General features: G+C 43.1%; 3 protein-coding genes across 3 annotated transcripts in view; 2 read left to right on the forward strand and 1 right to left on the reverse strand.

Moving 5' to 3' along the window:
- LOC109481122 (splicing factor 3A subunit 1-like) overlaps positions 1–1724 on the forward strand; it is a 7022-nt gene extending 5298 nt beyond the window's left edge. Inside the window, exons 11-13 of the mRNA XM_019783988.1 lie at positions 4–179; positions 491–562; positions 962–1724. Coding sequence (XP_019639547.1) covers positions 4–179; positions 491–562; positions 962–1063 — 350 coding nt within the window. The 3' untranslated portion in view covers positions 1064–1724. The remainder of the gene's footprint in view (positions 1–3; positions 180–490; positions 563–961) is intronic.
- Positions 1725–2109: 385 nt separating this feature from the next.
- On the forward strand, positions 2110–7820 carry LOC109464288 (armadillo repeat-containing protein 5-like). The gene is made up of 4 exons (XM_019761244.1): positions 2110–2512; positions 2616–2646; positions 3303–5430; positions 5792–7820. The coding sequence occupies exons 1-4, from the start codon at positions 2258–2260 to the stop codon at positions 6672–6674; spliced, it is 3297 nt and encodes a 1098-aa protein (XP_019616803.1). The 5' UTR covers positions 2110–2257; the 3' UTR covers positions 6675–7820.
- LOC109464298 (paxillin-like) overlaps positions 6997–15618 on the reverse strand; it is a 31139-nt gene continuing 22517 nt past the window's right edge. The window contains exons 5-11 of the mRNA XM_019761254.1: positions 14966–15167; positions 13184–13349; positions 12563–12788; positions 12008–12235; positions 11375–11548; positions 10725–10955; positions 6997–9782 (exon numbers count right to left, since the gene is read on the reverse strand). Coding sequence (XP_019616813.1) covers positions 9516–9782; positions 10725–10955; positions 11375–11548; positions 12008–12235; positions 12563–12788; positions 13184–13349; positions 14966–15167 — 1494 coding nt within the window. The 3' untranslated portion in view covers positions 6997–9515. The remainder of the gene's footprint in view (positions 9783–10724; positions 10956–11374; positions 11549–12007; positions 12236–12562; positions 12789–13183; positions 13350–14965; positions 15168–15618) is intronic.

Consider the following 15618-nt stretch of genomic DNA (forward strand, 5'->3'; position numbering starts at 1 on the left):
CAGAGGAGCCGGCAGCCAAGAAACAGAAGACAGAGGACACGCTGGTGTCGGAAGAGGAGTTCCTGAAGAGGAACAAGGGTCCTGTCACGTTCAAGGTCATTGTGCCCAAGATGGACGACAAGAGCGAGTGGAACCTGAACGGACAGACCCTGACCTTCACCCTGCCGGTCACAGACACCGTGAGTCTAACTTTGATAGATTTGAAGACTGAAACTTGGACTAACATTTTTTGACAATCCTTTGATGTACTATGATGAAAATGACTACTAAATGTGATCTGGATGCCAGACTGTCCCCAGGGGACATGTTAGCTCTGAAGCCATGAGCTAGCCTGTGTACCAGGCTACCAGCCCTTGCAACAGTCTGGCACCCAGGCTAAGTAAATGAAGCTGATAATTTACTTGAATCTCGACTTTTCTGCCTTGTATCTGGAAGAATGAAGATGTTGACACTGACAAAACTTGAAACTATCTCGTGTTTTTTTCCTCAGGTGTCTGTTATCAAGGCTAAGATCCACGAGGCTCTGGCAATGCCTGCTGGGAAACAGAAGCTACAGTATGAGGTAAGACTTTATCTCTGCCCAAATACACTTGTGGCAAGTGTGATGCAACCATGCGACTATAGCTGGAATAGACTTTTTGTATAGGGCATCATTGTTAAATGTTTATTTGTTAAGCTGTACATTCCCTTACTGCCATGAAAGCATTGGCAAAGAAAACATGACAAAGGAACTAAAAACTACACATGTATCACGCCAAAAAATAGTTACTCAAGCAACTGGGTATGATTTCCAAAATCTTTGTATCTTATTACCTGGATGTCTAACCTTCACTGACGTACACATGTATCAACCATGATAAAAGTTTTGATCAAAATCTTCACACTTTTGCTAAGTTACATGTACCTTTTCCTCACAAGAGAGGAAGGTAGTGACAGTCATGTTATTGTTTGTGTTCTGCAGGGTATCTTTATTAAGGACTCCAACACCCTGGCTTTCTACAACATGACCCACGGAGCAACCATCCAACTGGCACTGAAGGAGAGAGGAGGAAGGAAGAAGTAGAGCAGGAGCAGAACTTAAGACTGACAGAAGAATAGATGATAAGGAAACTGTTCAATGTCTCAGCTCATACTTTGTAACTCAAGATATCTTTGAGTCTATTCTGCCCTCTTTGTGCAACGTTGTTTTTGGAGAATTTGTCTTAAATATTAAAGTGATGTCCACATACTGCCCCTTTTAAGTGATATTGTATCATTACAATGTTCTGTTCCATTTCACGCATCACTTCCATTCACTGAGAAAAGTAGGTGACTGAAAAAGTTCAAGTATGACATTGTAACAGAACAAAGAGGTCTGAATTTGCAATTCTACATGATGTCTTTTAGAAGGCCTAGTTCTAGGTGGCCACCAAGCTCAACTTGTAAAAAGGTATCCCTTTGTTCCTGCAAAACCACTGACCAACCAAAAAGAACCCCATTTCCTTGACTATTAAAGTGAAAGATGGACTTCAACTAGACATATACCTGTAGTACTGAAGATGTCTATTGTTTATTTTAAGAAGATTACCTACTGAAAGCTTATGATATTTGTAACTTTAAGCATAAAAAAAACCTCATGTAGAGATGGATTAGAAAACTTTATTGTCACATTTTTAATGCCTCCATAATCAGTGATTCTGTAAAAAAAACTTTGTAGAAGGAATAAACAATTCATCATACATGTATATTGCTTTTTGAAGTAGTTTAAATACAGTTTTATTTGACAAGAAGATTCAGAATCTGTGTGATGTGGGTTACCATAGCCTCATACCAGAGTGTTATGATAGAAAGATATGGTATGTAAGTACAGGGAACTCTGCTTGTTGTACAATAATCGGATGCATAAGAAGCTTAAGTACATACACCCTCCCGAGCAGGGTCAGTGGCGCGGCCCAAAAGAGCCTACCCCACTGACCCTGCTTGGGAGGGTGTAAGTTACCAGTTTCACCTGTAACTATGACTGCAATACATACAAAGTTTTCAGTGTGGCGCTTTTGATATATCTATCAATAGCAATCTAGTTAGTGTTATTATATTTTTACAAGAAATACTTGCGCTTTCCGTAAAACTTGATAAAAGTATACGGTCTGAAAGTTAGTTGCAATACAGGGACCACGGGCATCAGCATTTTATACAAAGGAGGCTTGAGTGTCTTGGCTAAAGAGTATCCCTAAAATCTTGAAATGGTATCGCCCGAACAGTGCCAAGAAGATCCAAGATGGCGACGGTCGAAAATGACCCCGTCTCGCAAGCGATTTGGCAACTAAAAAGGGGCACAAACCACGCTGTCTACAATTCTCTGGTCAAGATTCGGACGGAATGTATAAAAAGGGAAGGCGGGGTGTCTAAATTTCGCGAATTGGGTGGGATTCAGGCGTTAATTTCGCTAATTCAGCGGCCTAACCCGAAGATTGCTGACGTAGCTCTCAGCATCCTGGCCAACTGTTGTATGGAGGGGGAGACAAGGCGTGAGGTATTTTATGTCTTTATTTTAGGTCCTTATTTGTCTCAATTTACACAACTGTAATTAGCAATTACTATTTCTTACAATCACAATTATGTTGTTTTAACCTAAGGTGCGGAAAACAAGAGGACTGGCACCACTAGGTGAGACATCAATTTTATATCCTCCCCTTTTTATGAATCGAACCTTCCTATGCCAAATATGTCCATTAGCTATATCCTTATTTAGACGGGAAAATCTAAATGCATACATTAGGCAGGCTGTACCACGTTTTGCGGGGGGTTTAAGGTTGTCAGTGTGAAAAACAAGTTCTCTGGGCATTACAGGTGTCTTTGAGGAACTTTTGCTTTGAAATGACATGGATGATCGGAGTGCTAAAAGAAGTAACTGAGCAGTATAATGTTACCTGCTAAAGTGCTGTGTATTGATTGTGGAAACAAACACCAACATTTAGGAATGTTCTATTGTAGAACCGAGGGGTTGTGGGTCATATTTTATTTTCTGGTCCCTCATATTCTTAGTTAACCATCACGTTATACTCTGGCTACCTAGGTTTGAAATAAATAAAGTATAAATGAAGTATACATTTCCTTATGTTTTCAATGAGATAAACCACAGAAGAAAATCATTTTCATATATGAGTCTTCAGGCAGATGTTGGGTGGAAGAGTGTCATGTTTTCAGACGTCCTGCCCAGTGCTTGTCAGACCAAGGACATCCAATGTCAACCCCAACATCTGCTTAAAGATAAAAGCCTTTTCAGACCTTTAGCTTTGCATAATTTTCCTTTCCCTTCCTAGTGACCCTCCTGAAGGTGTTGAAATCAGACAGCCTGCTGAACCGAGCGTCCAGAGCCATCGCCAACCTCGCTCTAGATGCCACCAACGCCCAGGTCATCCACAGTCTCAAGGGCATCCCCGCATTAATCGACGTTCTCAACAGCACGGAGAGCAGCGAGGGTCGCCAGAGTGTAGTCCGGGCTATCCGAAACCTCGTGGACACTGAGGAGCACAGAGATGAGGTGATACGCTGTGAAGGCCTCCAGGCTGTGGTGGAACTGTTGAAGCTGGACGACGTCCCACTTGTGACCCAAGCTGTGAGGACGGTCACCCAGCTGACCAAGAACTGCACCTTCGAGTGCGCGCGGCAAGTCTCGGAGGGGACAGGGATATCCTCGCTCGTGGAACTGGCCTCGCATGTCAAACCAGTCATAAAGCAGCAAGCCCTACTCTCGCTCGTAAACCTGGCTTCCCATGGCAGCGTTAGGCCCGATATCGGAAACGCAGGCGGGATACAAGTCTTTGTGAAAGAGATAAAGGCCAGTCAGAACATCTCTAATGTTTTACCTTTGGTGAATGCCTTATGTTTGTGCTGCAGGGAGGCTATCAACAGGCTCAGAATCAGAGAACTCAAAGGACTCGAGCTTCTGGTTTCTCTGTTAAAGTCTCCATCTTGTAAAGATGTCCATGAGAGACTTGTGGGGACTTTCCTCTGCTTTTTCTACGATGAGCCCAGCTTAGAGGTCTTACGAGGGGAGGGACTTATTCCTCTGTTGATGACTAAATTACTGGACAGTGTTAACGTCTCATCTACAGAGGAAGGATCATCCAAAGGAATTGGCAAGCCTGCCCCCTCGTCTGCTTGGTTTTCTGCCTCCTGCGACTTCCCAACAGAGTTTAACCGCTTCCCCGATCCCCTGACACCGTCCAATAAGGCTTCCAGCTTTGTGAGCATGCAGACCTGGCTGCAGCAGCAGCCTGAGTATTCCGCTGAGCTCGGCCAGCTCAGTCCGGGGCCTGCCAGCCCGCAGTGGTCGCCAGCCAGCAGCACAGTGTCCTGCTCCGACTCAAGCGATGGAAACGAGGAACTCGCACCACGAGTGTTCAGCCCGCAGATTCACTGGACTGAGGAGGACAAAACACTACCGGAAACAGAAGATGATAGTGAGAGCAGCTCTGAAAGTGTTGAGGAGGCGGCACGGCTGGAGCCTTCAACATCTGTAGACACCAGCATGCAGGAACCTCCCTGTTCTCCTGTGTCTGTCTCAGAGGACGGTCCAGAGTCAACCACGTTTCAGCCTATCAGGACAGACGCATCCCGGGAATACTCCCCGTCTAGTCCTCCCAGGAAGAGGCGGCGTCCGAGCTCTAGCCCGGGTCCCAGGACTCAGCCAGGCAACAGAAGTCCAGATGGCAGCCCCGTTGCACGGGTCAGAAGGGAAGAAACCAATGAAAGCCTAACGGGGGACGTAGTACCAGGCAGCCCTGTTGGACTCATTCCCTTAACAACAGACCACATGTTGAATCCCTCCTCTCTATCCTGTGCCCCCCTGGTGATCAGAGTGGAAGAGCCCAAAGACATGGAGCACAACATCCTGCTCCTCCTCTCTAGATACTCCCAAATGGTAGATCCCAGTGGTTGCCTGGTGACCAAACAGTGTGTGAATGGACTGGTGGACTACATCCACTCGGCCCCGCACCCGAACCCCCGCTGCACACGCATCCTAAACCGCCTCACCTGCAATCCCAACTGTTTCGAAGCCTTCATAACGGCACACGCTCTGCATAAGATACACAACACTCTCATGTCAGCATCCAACCACGAACATCATAACAGCACCCAGAATGTTACAGCTGATGAGAACAGGGGGGAAACAGTTGGCACAGATAACACAAGCATTGAAGACAAGGAAGACCAAGAAGCCATGAAGGAGTCAAGTTCTGTGTGCGATACACCAAGAAAAAAAAAAGAAGACAATGGAGATGGGAGGGTGGAGAGTCATCAGTACGGTGTTGGGTTGTCTCTCCTAAGGAACCTGAGTGTGCAAGCGGAGTCGTCATATGGCAACGGGATTCTAACCCACCTCCTTTCCGCAGTCACAGATGTGGAGAGGACTGCGTGTGCTCTGGCACTGCCATATCTCTGCAGGTCTGTATAACCTACATGTACAAGTTATTTTTCTATTTCTGAAGAATAGAAGTAAAGAAATGAATAAAACCCTGGGCAAGAAATTTATGGGAAAGTACGGTCTAGCAAGATTAAATCCACAAACCCTCTCCTTTTCCTTACACATGTACGTACATAAATACTAAAATGTGGTGGTACATATTTTCCTATCACTCTTCTATTGCCAGATTTTACTCCAGGATGCCATTCTGTGTTTTCTTTTGATTATTTTAGATCTTGTATTTCTGGAAATTGTAGTCTTTGTGCTATCAACCTGCAGAATTTGAATATTTTCTGTTTTCTCAATCAGTTCACAGAATTTTCTACTTTCTGTCCCTTCCAGGAGCCGAGCCCTGAGAACAAAGATGCTGATTGAAGAGAGGGGACTTCAGCGTCTTGTAGACATCATTCAGAACAGCACAGACGACCTGCTGTCCCTAGCTGTGGATAGCGTTACCATGGTGATGTCAGGATGGGACAAGAGGGACCAGGATGACTCGGACACGGAGGCAGAAGGATCTGACTCAAAGGAGGACTGCAACACAGACACTGTAGAAGATGAGATGTCAGGAAGTACTAGTGATGTGACCAAAGCCGTGGAGTCTGTTCACATACAGTCAGGCGCAGCTGAGTGTAGTTATGTAACGCTGTCGGACCGACATGATGTGGTTTTCAGACTGGAGGACAAGACTACTGTCTCAGGGTGTAGGAGAGTCGTAGCTGAGAAATCTGCCGTCTTTGCTGCCATGTTGGAAGGGCATTACTCCGAATCTGCCCAGAGCGAGGTCAACATTACGGGTGTTTCCCACGACGCGTTTTTGTACCTTGTACACTTTGTACATGGCTGTCGGCATAACAACTGTACAGCAATGCAGATAGTTTGCAAGGGGGAGGGGGGCAGTGTAGGGACATGCCAGCCACAACAGCCGGTAGAGCTTGAGATTTTGGCTGTGGCTAACAAGTACCTTCTGCCAACGCTGCAGGACAGTATGGCAGACGTGATGTTACAGCAAACATTGTACATATCACCTGGAAGTGTGTTGAAACTGTACCTGTACGCTGTACACCACAGGTGCGAAAGGCTGGTGGAACACTGCGTTCGTTTTATCACGTGTGGAAAGATGTCAAAAGAGGAGAGAGTGAAGTGTTTCCGGGACTTGGCAAACTCTGGGGATGAGAAACCTGCCTTTCAGAAACTAGAAGAAATCCTCAAGGCTTATGTGTGAAGAAGACGTGTTAGTGTGGTTATGTGCTGAGCATGTTGAGAAGGCCCTTTTAAATACTGTACTTGTTGTTTTTTTGAGAAGTGATTTTTTTCAAAATGTATGACTTCAGTTGACTGTTAGGGTGAAAGAATTGAAATGCTTTAGTTTGAAGGCCGTAACACTTTATTTTGACAGAAACCATTAATGGACAATGTTGTTGCTATTATTTTAAGCAGTTAATTACAAAGTACCCAGTATTATTTGACACCCTATGTGGTCTAATGTCTTTTGTAACTAGAAATTAAGTCGTGTATGAAATGAGAGGCCCAACAAAATTGTCTATAAATGTAACAGAATAGATTTAATGAAAGGGATCTGATTGGAGTGGAGGGACAAGTGAATAAGACAGTAAAGTCAGCATCCTAGCAGGCATACAGCACATACATTATGTAAATCATGACAGAATACAACATGTCATTTCCTTTACTCAGGCCTCAATAAAATTACAAGTACAATTATGGCAGAATGATCTTCTTCTTGCTAACTATGGAAGCCACGCATGAAAGGAAACAAACTTTGAGATTAATTAACTGTCCCAGTGTCAATGCAGAACTAATCAATATAAGTGGCAGGTGACAGCATGATGGTTATCTTTCTGTGAGTTGAAGCTAGTGAACAGTATAGAAGACAGATATTCATATTGTCATTGTAATATGCTCTTAAACAGTACGTGTGGAATCTTGATTCAATTGTAAGAATTAACACAACCATCACAACAGCTACATGTATACCAGAGGACAACAGTCAGTATGCACACACTCATGTATACCAACAAGAAATTCAGAAATCACCATTTTGAAGGTATAAAATACGGATCAGATGTCATATCAGTTAAGTAAGTGCTCTTGCTACAAAAATGTATGTTCTTCCTCTAATTCCAACATGGCTGCAAGATACCACATTTCATACACTCACACCTGCTTCTTACACATGGAAGTTGTCATAAAAATAGCGTGGAGAACACCATACTTATCGTGTATGTTGATTAACAGTATGCATAACTCTATCCCAATTATACCTCAGCTACACAGCATACATGTAACACTGATGATACTTTGACAAAAGTTTGGCCACCTCAGTTTGTTTTCTAGCTTTTCAGACATTACAGAATAAGAATTATGCAAGTGGCCAAGCTGAAAATTGGGAGGAGTATGAACTTGTATTTGACAATAGTATCTACCAGAAACTGTGTACCAGGGTACAGTCTTTCAAATCAGGCCCTATTTTCATGTTATTTTGCAAGGTTTTGCTATTTCTTTTTAAACTAAGCATCGGCAATTAAACTGATGTCAGCTAACTGATCATAATATGGCTGTTCCTTGTACCACTTCACTCTCAGTATACACATGAATACAACCCACCATGCAACTAAATGCTAAGACCCTACCACATTTAGTTGGAATTATTCACAATAAACTATATTGGGAAAAAGGATTTTTATACAACATAAATAGCCAACAAACCAAGCAACCAAAATGATACATACATATATAATGCAACCTTGTACACATTTCTCCTATAGATTTATTATCATACTTAGAAATAAGGCGTAATACTCGCGTGATTCGCATTACGAAGCATACAGTCAAAGTTTATAGATAGAGATGTTACTGACAGCCAAATTAATACACTTTTTAGCAATTGTAATAAACCTGATATGTGGGTAAGTACGGTATCCTAAGAAGCATTTACCTAACAAATTGTAGTGGCCATACACAATATGTAACACTGGCTAATGTTAGAGTATAAATGTATGTCATTGAATAAATGAATAAGATGCAATGAACATTTAATAAGTCAAAGTGCCTCTACAGTACCTTTTGTCTTAACTTTACTCTGAATGCTCTGTGGTACGGTACATGTAGGAAATCATTCTTTACTTATTATCAGTGATATCTCTTGTAAAGTAGGCAGTTATATATTATACAGTGAGGTTTATTTGTGTGAAGTTGGTTGAGACCATGAGGATGGAGCTTCAAAGGCAAATCAGACATAGTTGGATTTCCAACAAGGCAGAACAAAAACAACTGCAAATGTACACTGTATTTGTCTGCATCGGTAAGCTTAATAGGAATTGAAGCTCTGGTCTTCTTTTGGAGCAGAGGTTTTAGTCAAAGAGTACTCCTAAACTACCATGTTAACCAATCAAAATGCTTTTAGACTTTGGAGGAATATTTCCTTAAGAATTGTAAGAACAAGCCATCTCCCCAAACTCACCACACAGCATACACCCCTCAAGAAGAAATAGATTGTTCCAGGTCCTTAACCTTAACAACTACAAAAAGACAAGAAAGAATATATCCTATCAAACGTTTGGTAACCCCCTTTCAACACTGCATGGTTCAACCCATCCTTATAAATATTTGTGTCTTTTTTTAAATCTTTTTTTTCTTCTATTCAATTCCCTGTATATGTTTTCCTGAACATCTTCTCTTGTCATTTTAAATTCTATGTTTCAAAATTTATACCCTATTTGGATTGAAATAGTCATCATGGAAATTATTGGCCTAAACAAAAATTAGATTATGCAGAATTTCATATTTTGAATCAAGCAAAATTGTACCTAAAATATACATGTTTGAAAATAATCTCTCTCATCGGCTGATAGTAGCAATGTTTCCTCTTTGCTGATTGGATATTAAGTAGCCAATCACGGGTTAGATAGGGCTCAATTTGCAATAAGCAGCAGTCTGATTGGTTAATGCTCCAGACTATATTCTAACTCAGTACATACTATCTAACCATCTCTGTTTGTTGTTCTTTTAACAACGATACAACCCTGTCCTACCGTCCAACATTAGTCTAACCAAACAGTTTTACAAAGCAGGGATGACAATAGGGTTTGTCATTCTGCTCTTTAAATGTTCCTTTGTTCAACTGCTTCAAACAGAAAGCGCAGACGAAGTGTTCAGGGTGGAACTTTTTGGACATGGCGGTGATACAGCGTCCGGTGATCGGCTTCTGACATCCCGAGCAGAGCGAGCCGCGCTTGGCGTGGTAGTGGATCTCGCAGTACGGCTGTCCGTCATGGTCGAAGAAACTGCCGCCGTGGAAGGGTTGTAGGCATTCCTAATTCAGAACAGAAAAATAAAAAAATAAACCTCTTGGCCTTTCATACAATATAGTGTTTACGGCCTTTTTGAACATTGGCCATTGTCTGAGCTAAAAGTAAATGAAAAATGTAGCCATAAAGAAACCGTAAAGCAACAATAGTATTTTCATATCACAGCACATTCATGAAGACAAATAAATGACTATTGCTTTACACCATTGCAGTTTAGTTTATGTATGTATGTATGTATGTAAGTCCCATAGCCTTCACGGCCGTAGGGGCATCATGACAGCCAGCAGCATGTCTGGACTTGTCACGATGACTCCTCAGGCTTATAATCTTGGCGGCGCCTATCTCCTCTCCAAGATTTGGCTGATACAGACGGGGTTCGCCAGGCCTCCGTCCGGGTGAATGATGTAAATCACCATGTGGCATATACATGACGGAGGTCGCCAGGCCTCCGTCCGGGTGATTTGAAGTGAATCACCAACTCCATACAGTAGTGTTTGTACCATCGCACACCGGGGCATGCCCCTACTCTTTTTCGAAAGGTGTGGTGGGATCTTTAACGTGCTCGAGGTGTGGCTCTCCTCAAACACGGGACCTCCAGTTTACGTCCTATCCGAGGGACGTCCCTAGCCGAAGCTAGGTACTCATTTACACCTGAGTGAAGTGAGGAAAATCGTGTAAAGTGCCTTTCCCAAGGGCACAAGATCGGTGACAAGGTGGGGTTCGAACCCACAACCTCTGGGGTGTGAGCCGAACGCGCTACCGACTGCGCCACACGACCCCAGTTTAGTTTATGCTTATCAAAATCTCAGTTTAACTGTTCCAAAGCCAAAGCCTTTCATCAAGATAACTAGGTATGGGTAAGACTCTTTAATCATCATGATTTGACAGAACGATACAAAAAAATATGTCTTTCTGTGGTAAGAAAAAGACGGAGCAATAATGCTCACCCTGCACACGAAGCAGCCTGGATGCCAGTGGCCGTTCAGTGCGGAGATGTAGTTATCCACGATGGCCTTGTTGCAGCCCCCGCACTTGGGAGCAAACATGTCGAAGTAGTCCTCGTAACAGTACGCCTTCCCGTCCTTCTCGTGGAAGCCCTCCTGGCCGAAGGGGCGGCCGCACTGGTTGCAGAAGAAGTGTTCAGGGTGCCAGGTGTTCTCCAGCGCAGTCACACATTTCTGGGGAAGAAAAAGAGGTGTGATTCTCACATACATGTTTTAGTATGCACCGGAAAGGGTGTTCAGGAGCCAGAGGTTTTTGGTTCAAATCCTGCCATATCACCAATCTTGTACACTTGAGAAAGGTTTTTCCATGACTTTCCCCACTCCACCCAGGTGTAAAATGGGAACCTGACTTTGGTTGGGAAAGTATATTTTTGTGTAAAAGGTGGTAGAGGGATGGGTTACGCCTTCCAATACCATGCCTTTCGTTGACACAGTGAATAGAAACCCACTGCCCTTACAGCATCAAAAAAGCTATGGGACTACCTACATGTATGCACTGGTTTAGAAGTCATCTATGAAAAACACTTCCACATAAGTTGATGTCTCATCTTCCCCCTAAAAGCTCTTCTAATGGAACAGTCCAGAGCACTTACATCTAGGATGGGTCCATTACAGTAGCCACATCTGGGGGAGAACAGGTTGTGGTAACACTCCTCACAGAAGGGGGTCCCGTCTCTCTCAAAGAAGTTCTTGGTGCCCAACTCCCCGTTGCAGTTCTTGCAGGTGAAGTGTTCAGGGTGCCATGTCCTGCCGAGGGCTGTGACAATCTGAGGGAACAAAATAGGATTAAAACTGGTAAATAATAAACTGTACAGTATCTAAGAAGACCACATAGGGGTTTGATACAGGGGTCTGGACAAGTGGTCACTGCAGACAGCATTCCTACCGCTTACATGTACATGTATAACAATGGGAATACCTAATTGTCTAAAGGATCACCAAAAAGAGATCATATTGTCCGGGGTGTCCTAATAGAGGTGGTCACTACTTTAGGTTTCACTGTAACAGGGCATACTAAAAAGCCTAGTTGTAGAGCCTGCTAGGGAGGGTATCAAGGTATTAAGGTACATGTATTTGTCACTGTGAGTACATGAAGCTACATTGTACACTACTACAATAACTTGGTAGGATTTCTAGGCTGTTATATTTTGCCTGACCCTGATCTCTTCCCTCATGACCTCAAGTAAGATTATTTCACGAATAAACAAAGGCTCGAGCAAACAAACCTGTCCGACAATAGGCTTGCTGCAGGCTGCACACTGGCCCTTCTGTACGGTCTGCACACCCTGTCTGGACATGTCTGACTGCAGGTTGGACAGCATGGTGTCCAGCTGGCTCCCCCGGGGTAGGGAGTCCCCCCCACCCCCAGGGCTGGGGGAAGTGGGGCTCCGGGCCTTGTTGGGGGTTGCGTAGGCATCCTCAACTACAGCAGGAGCTGCAGGCATGGGCTGAGGCTGGAGGGAAAAACACATGCTGAAATTTTTACAGTGTCTGACAAATGTAATGCTAATGTTACCTTCTTGTATCTGCTGAGCTACAATAATTTTTAAGAGCTCTGTCATGGGGAGTTGCTCCCAGGAGTTGACACCAACGTTGCAGCTCCTATGGCTTGCCTAATGTAAATTTGTTCGAATTATTCGAACACTAACTCGGAAACTCATGTGATAACCAAATAGAACCCCATTTGATAACCTTAGTTATCGCACAGGCCAGAACACCATGATATCAAAAAATATGATATCACAGCCAATGTATGCCATAAATCAGAAGATGATATCTACCTGTACATGTGTGACTTGAGTACTCTGCATCCTGAAGTCAGACAGGGATGCCATCAGGTCGTCCAGCTCCTTGGTAGCGGAGGAGGCGGTGCGAGGCCGGGGGGAGGCCTGGCTCCCGGAGGAGACCGGCGAGGGTGCGGCGTGCTGCGGGGGAGCCTGGGAAATCACCGCGGCGTGCGGCTGGGGAGCGTGGTCGTTGTACGGTGACGCTCTCTGGCCGGGAGAACTGAAACAGTTGGACAACAACTGAAGTTAGTATTATTGCTAGCATTTCTTTTTTCCTTTCCGCTTCTATCCTCCTTGAACTTTGTGTGAAAAGTAGACAATTATTGAGATAAAATAGAGGAACAAACAATTCACTTATTGCCGCCTTGCCAGCTAGCCATCGAAAGTTTATAAACCTTTTCACAGCAAAGTCTGCAACTTAAATATGCCTGTCCACAAAGACCAGATTTTTTAGTACATGTACAAAAATATAAGATGACTACACATGTATCAAATTTTCAATGACCACTGTCAAAATTTTCATCCCTGTGTACCTTTGTGTTCAAATAGTTAGTTCAGCATTGTACTATGATAACTACCAACACAGATAAACTTCCATTATACTGCTGATCTTACTTTGCTCCTGTTGGAACTGCGTTCTGCAGCTCATCCAGCAGACTGTCCACGTCAGGCCTGATGTCAGAGATCCCCTTCTTTGGCTTGGCCTTCACGGGCGGAGGGATCTTCTTGTTGTTGGCCGGGGAGCCGTGGGGAGGGGAGGTGGACACATGTAAGCTTCCTGCTGAACGGAGGAGAACAAACTAAATTAGTACAGAAGACATTGATATAAAATTTGGATCATACTGTTAGTAATTATGGAGCGATTGATGGAAGCGAAGTTAGCAAATGTAGAAGAAATATATGCTACATGATTAAACCTAAACCTGGTTTTAATGTTAGTGAAATAGAAAAAAAGAGATATATACTGTAGTATTGGGGATATTCTAATGTGATATTTCTGACTTTCATATTGTGTAAATCCAGACCATTCATAAACAGTATTCACTATTGCCTATACATGTGTCACAGTAAGATTTCTATTATTGTATTCTATTATATGTTGTACACATTTTTCCTGAAACAAGACCTCAAAAGCTCTAAAAAATTTCAAGGTAACAGGTGCTATCACTAACACCTAAGAAATGATACAATGAAAATGAGTAGTATCTTTCGAAAGAGAAAGGAACTGCTTGATAATAAGACTAGTGTGGCAGTTCCCTAGAGAAAATGGGAGAGATGAAGATACATGTACCCCCACATAAATGACAAAATGTGTTTTGTCTGTAATTCTCTGGCCCACCAGATTGTTGTACATTTGATACGTTATACCTGTACCATCAATAGGCATTGTACATTTTGACAATCACATGGCTGATGCAGGAATTGCAATGAAGATCAGCCATTGCCCCAGAATGAATTGAACCTGAGACTCAGTGAGAGAAATACAGCATGTCATGCTTGTGTGTAACTGTGTGTCTGTGAAGAGTCCTGTTTGTGTTTCTTCTTGGCCAGGTCAATTTTTGAAAACAATTTTTGAGTTTGTTTCAAAGGTACATGTTTAAAAGCGACAGGGCAAAAAGAAAAGAAAGAGATAGATCTAGACTGTGCTGCTGAAAACTACAAGCCTTATGAAAGAATAACGGCACATGTGAGAGCCGTACCTTCTTTCGCTGCTGGCCTTTCCCTTCCTTTAAAGGCTGGGTCCAAGAAGGTGGCAGTGCATAAGGAGGAGGCAATGATTATCTTACGATAGATGTCTTCCAGAGGGAAGGAAGGGCAAGACACAGAACAAGAGAAGACCGTAAAGCAAAGAAGCAGACTGCTGTCGTTATGTACAAGCTGCTAGGCTAGGCAGAAATGCGAAATGCAGACTAAGATCAGCAGTTTAAGCCACCGAGTTCAAGTCTTCAGACACTTCTGTACTAATATAGCCTTCTCGTGGTCTACTGAGGAAACATAGGTCCCCTCTTAAGTCGACTTGAAGATTTGTGGCTTTTTTCTTTTCCAAACAAGAACGAGTCAGGTCCCATAGTCTTGTTGGAACTTGGAAGCCTGTATTGCTTTTTTTCTCCAAAGGGTTGCTCCTTTACAATGTACAACCTACTTCAGAAAAAAAGTAACTAATAGACTAGTACTAGGAGGCAGTGCCATGGCACCTGCATTTTTTTTTGACGTGATGCTAATTTGCTGACCATCTTTCTATACCATTCATCAATTTTCCTACAATCTCAGCACTGAATTTCTTCCATATGATGATATATGATGATACACTGTACAATATATCTTGCACATACTGTAGTACAAAGCAAAACCACCATACCTGAAGAATTGTGGAAGGAAGATGTTACAATGCCTTACCTGCACTGTTGAGGTCCCCAGACCCCTGGGCTGCGTTCAGATCAGCCAGGAGAGAGTCCAGCTCGGACAGGTTGTTGTTGAGGGATGAACTCATGGTCTTGGGCTGGAAGGGCTTCGGTGCATAACTGGAGGCTGCGAACTGTTGGGGGGCGTGCTGGTACTGCAGCTGGGGCTGCACGTTATAACTCTGGTACACAGGACCCTGCCACAGAGAGCATGGGTTAACAGTCATTATAATTATTTATACCAAATAAATCATTATTCTGGCTGTACATGTTTACCGTTACATAAATTTTATGGTTAGCTCTCCTTGGATTTTTCACTCTTTTTCAAGAGAATGATTGCTGGTTATTTAATGGGATGTACCTGCAGTTTTCATAAAACATTTAAAAAATTGTGTTTTTTTACAGTTTTACTTTTTATTTCCTTCATATCAGGGCAGCACCTTTTCTTATCTTTTATGATTTCACAAGTTACATTTTTCAGAAATGTAATTGTAAGCATGGCAATAAAGATGTAGCAGAACTACAAAATGGTATTCTGGCCAATCAGTTTTGTTTATCTTTCTGTCTCTCTCATATCCCAGTAGTAGATTCGTCCACGGATCGTTGCCCTGCATGTGAGATTGAGAAACAGCCCCCCCCCCCCCCCCA

The sequence above is a fragment of the Branchiostoma belcheri genome, unplaced genomic scaffold, assembly GCF_001625305.1.
Source record: "Branchiostoma belcheri isolate BF01 breed outbred unplaced genomic scaffold, Haploidv18h27 scaffold1, whole genome shotgun sequence".
In the NCBI taxonomy this organism is placed as follows: domain Eukaryota; kingdom Metazoa; phylum Chordata; class Leptocardii; order Amphioxiformes; family Branchiostomatidae; genus Branchiostoma; species Branchiostoma belcheri.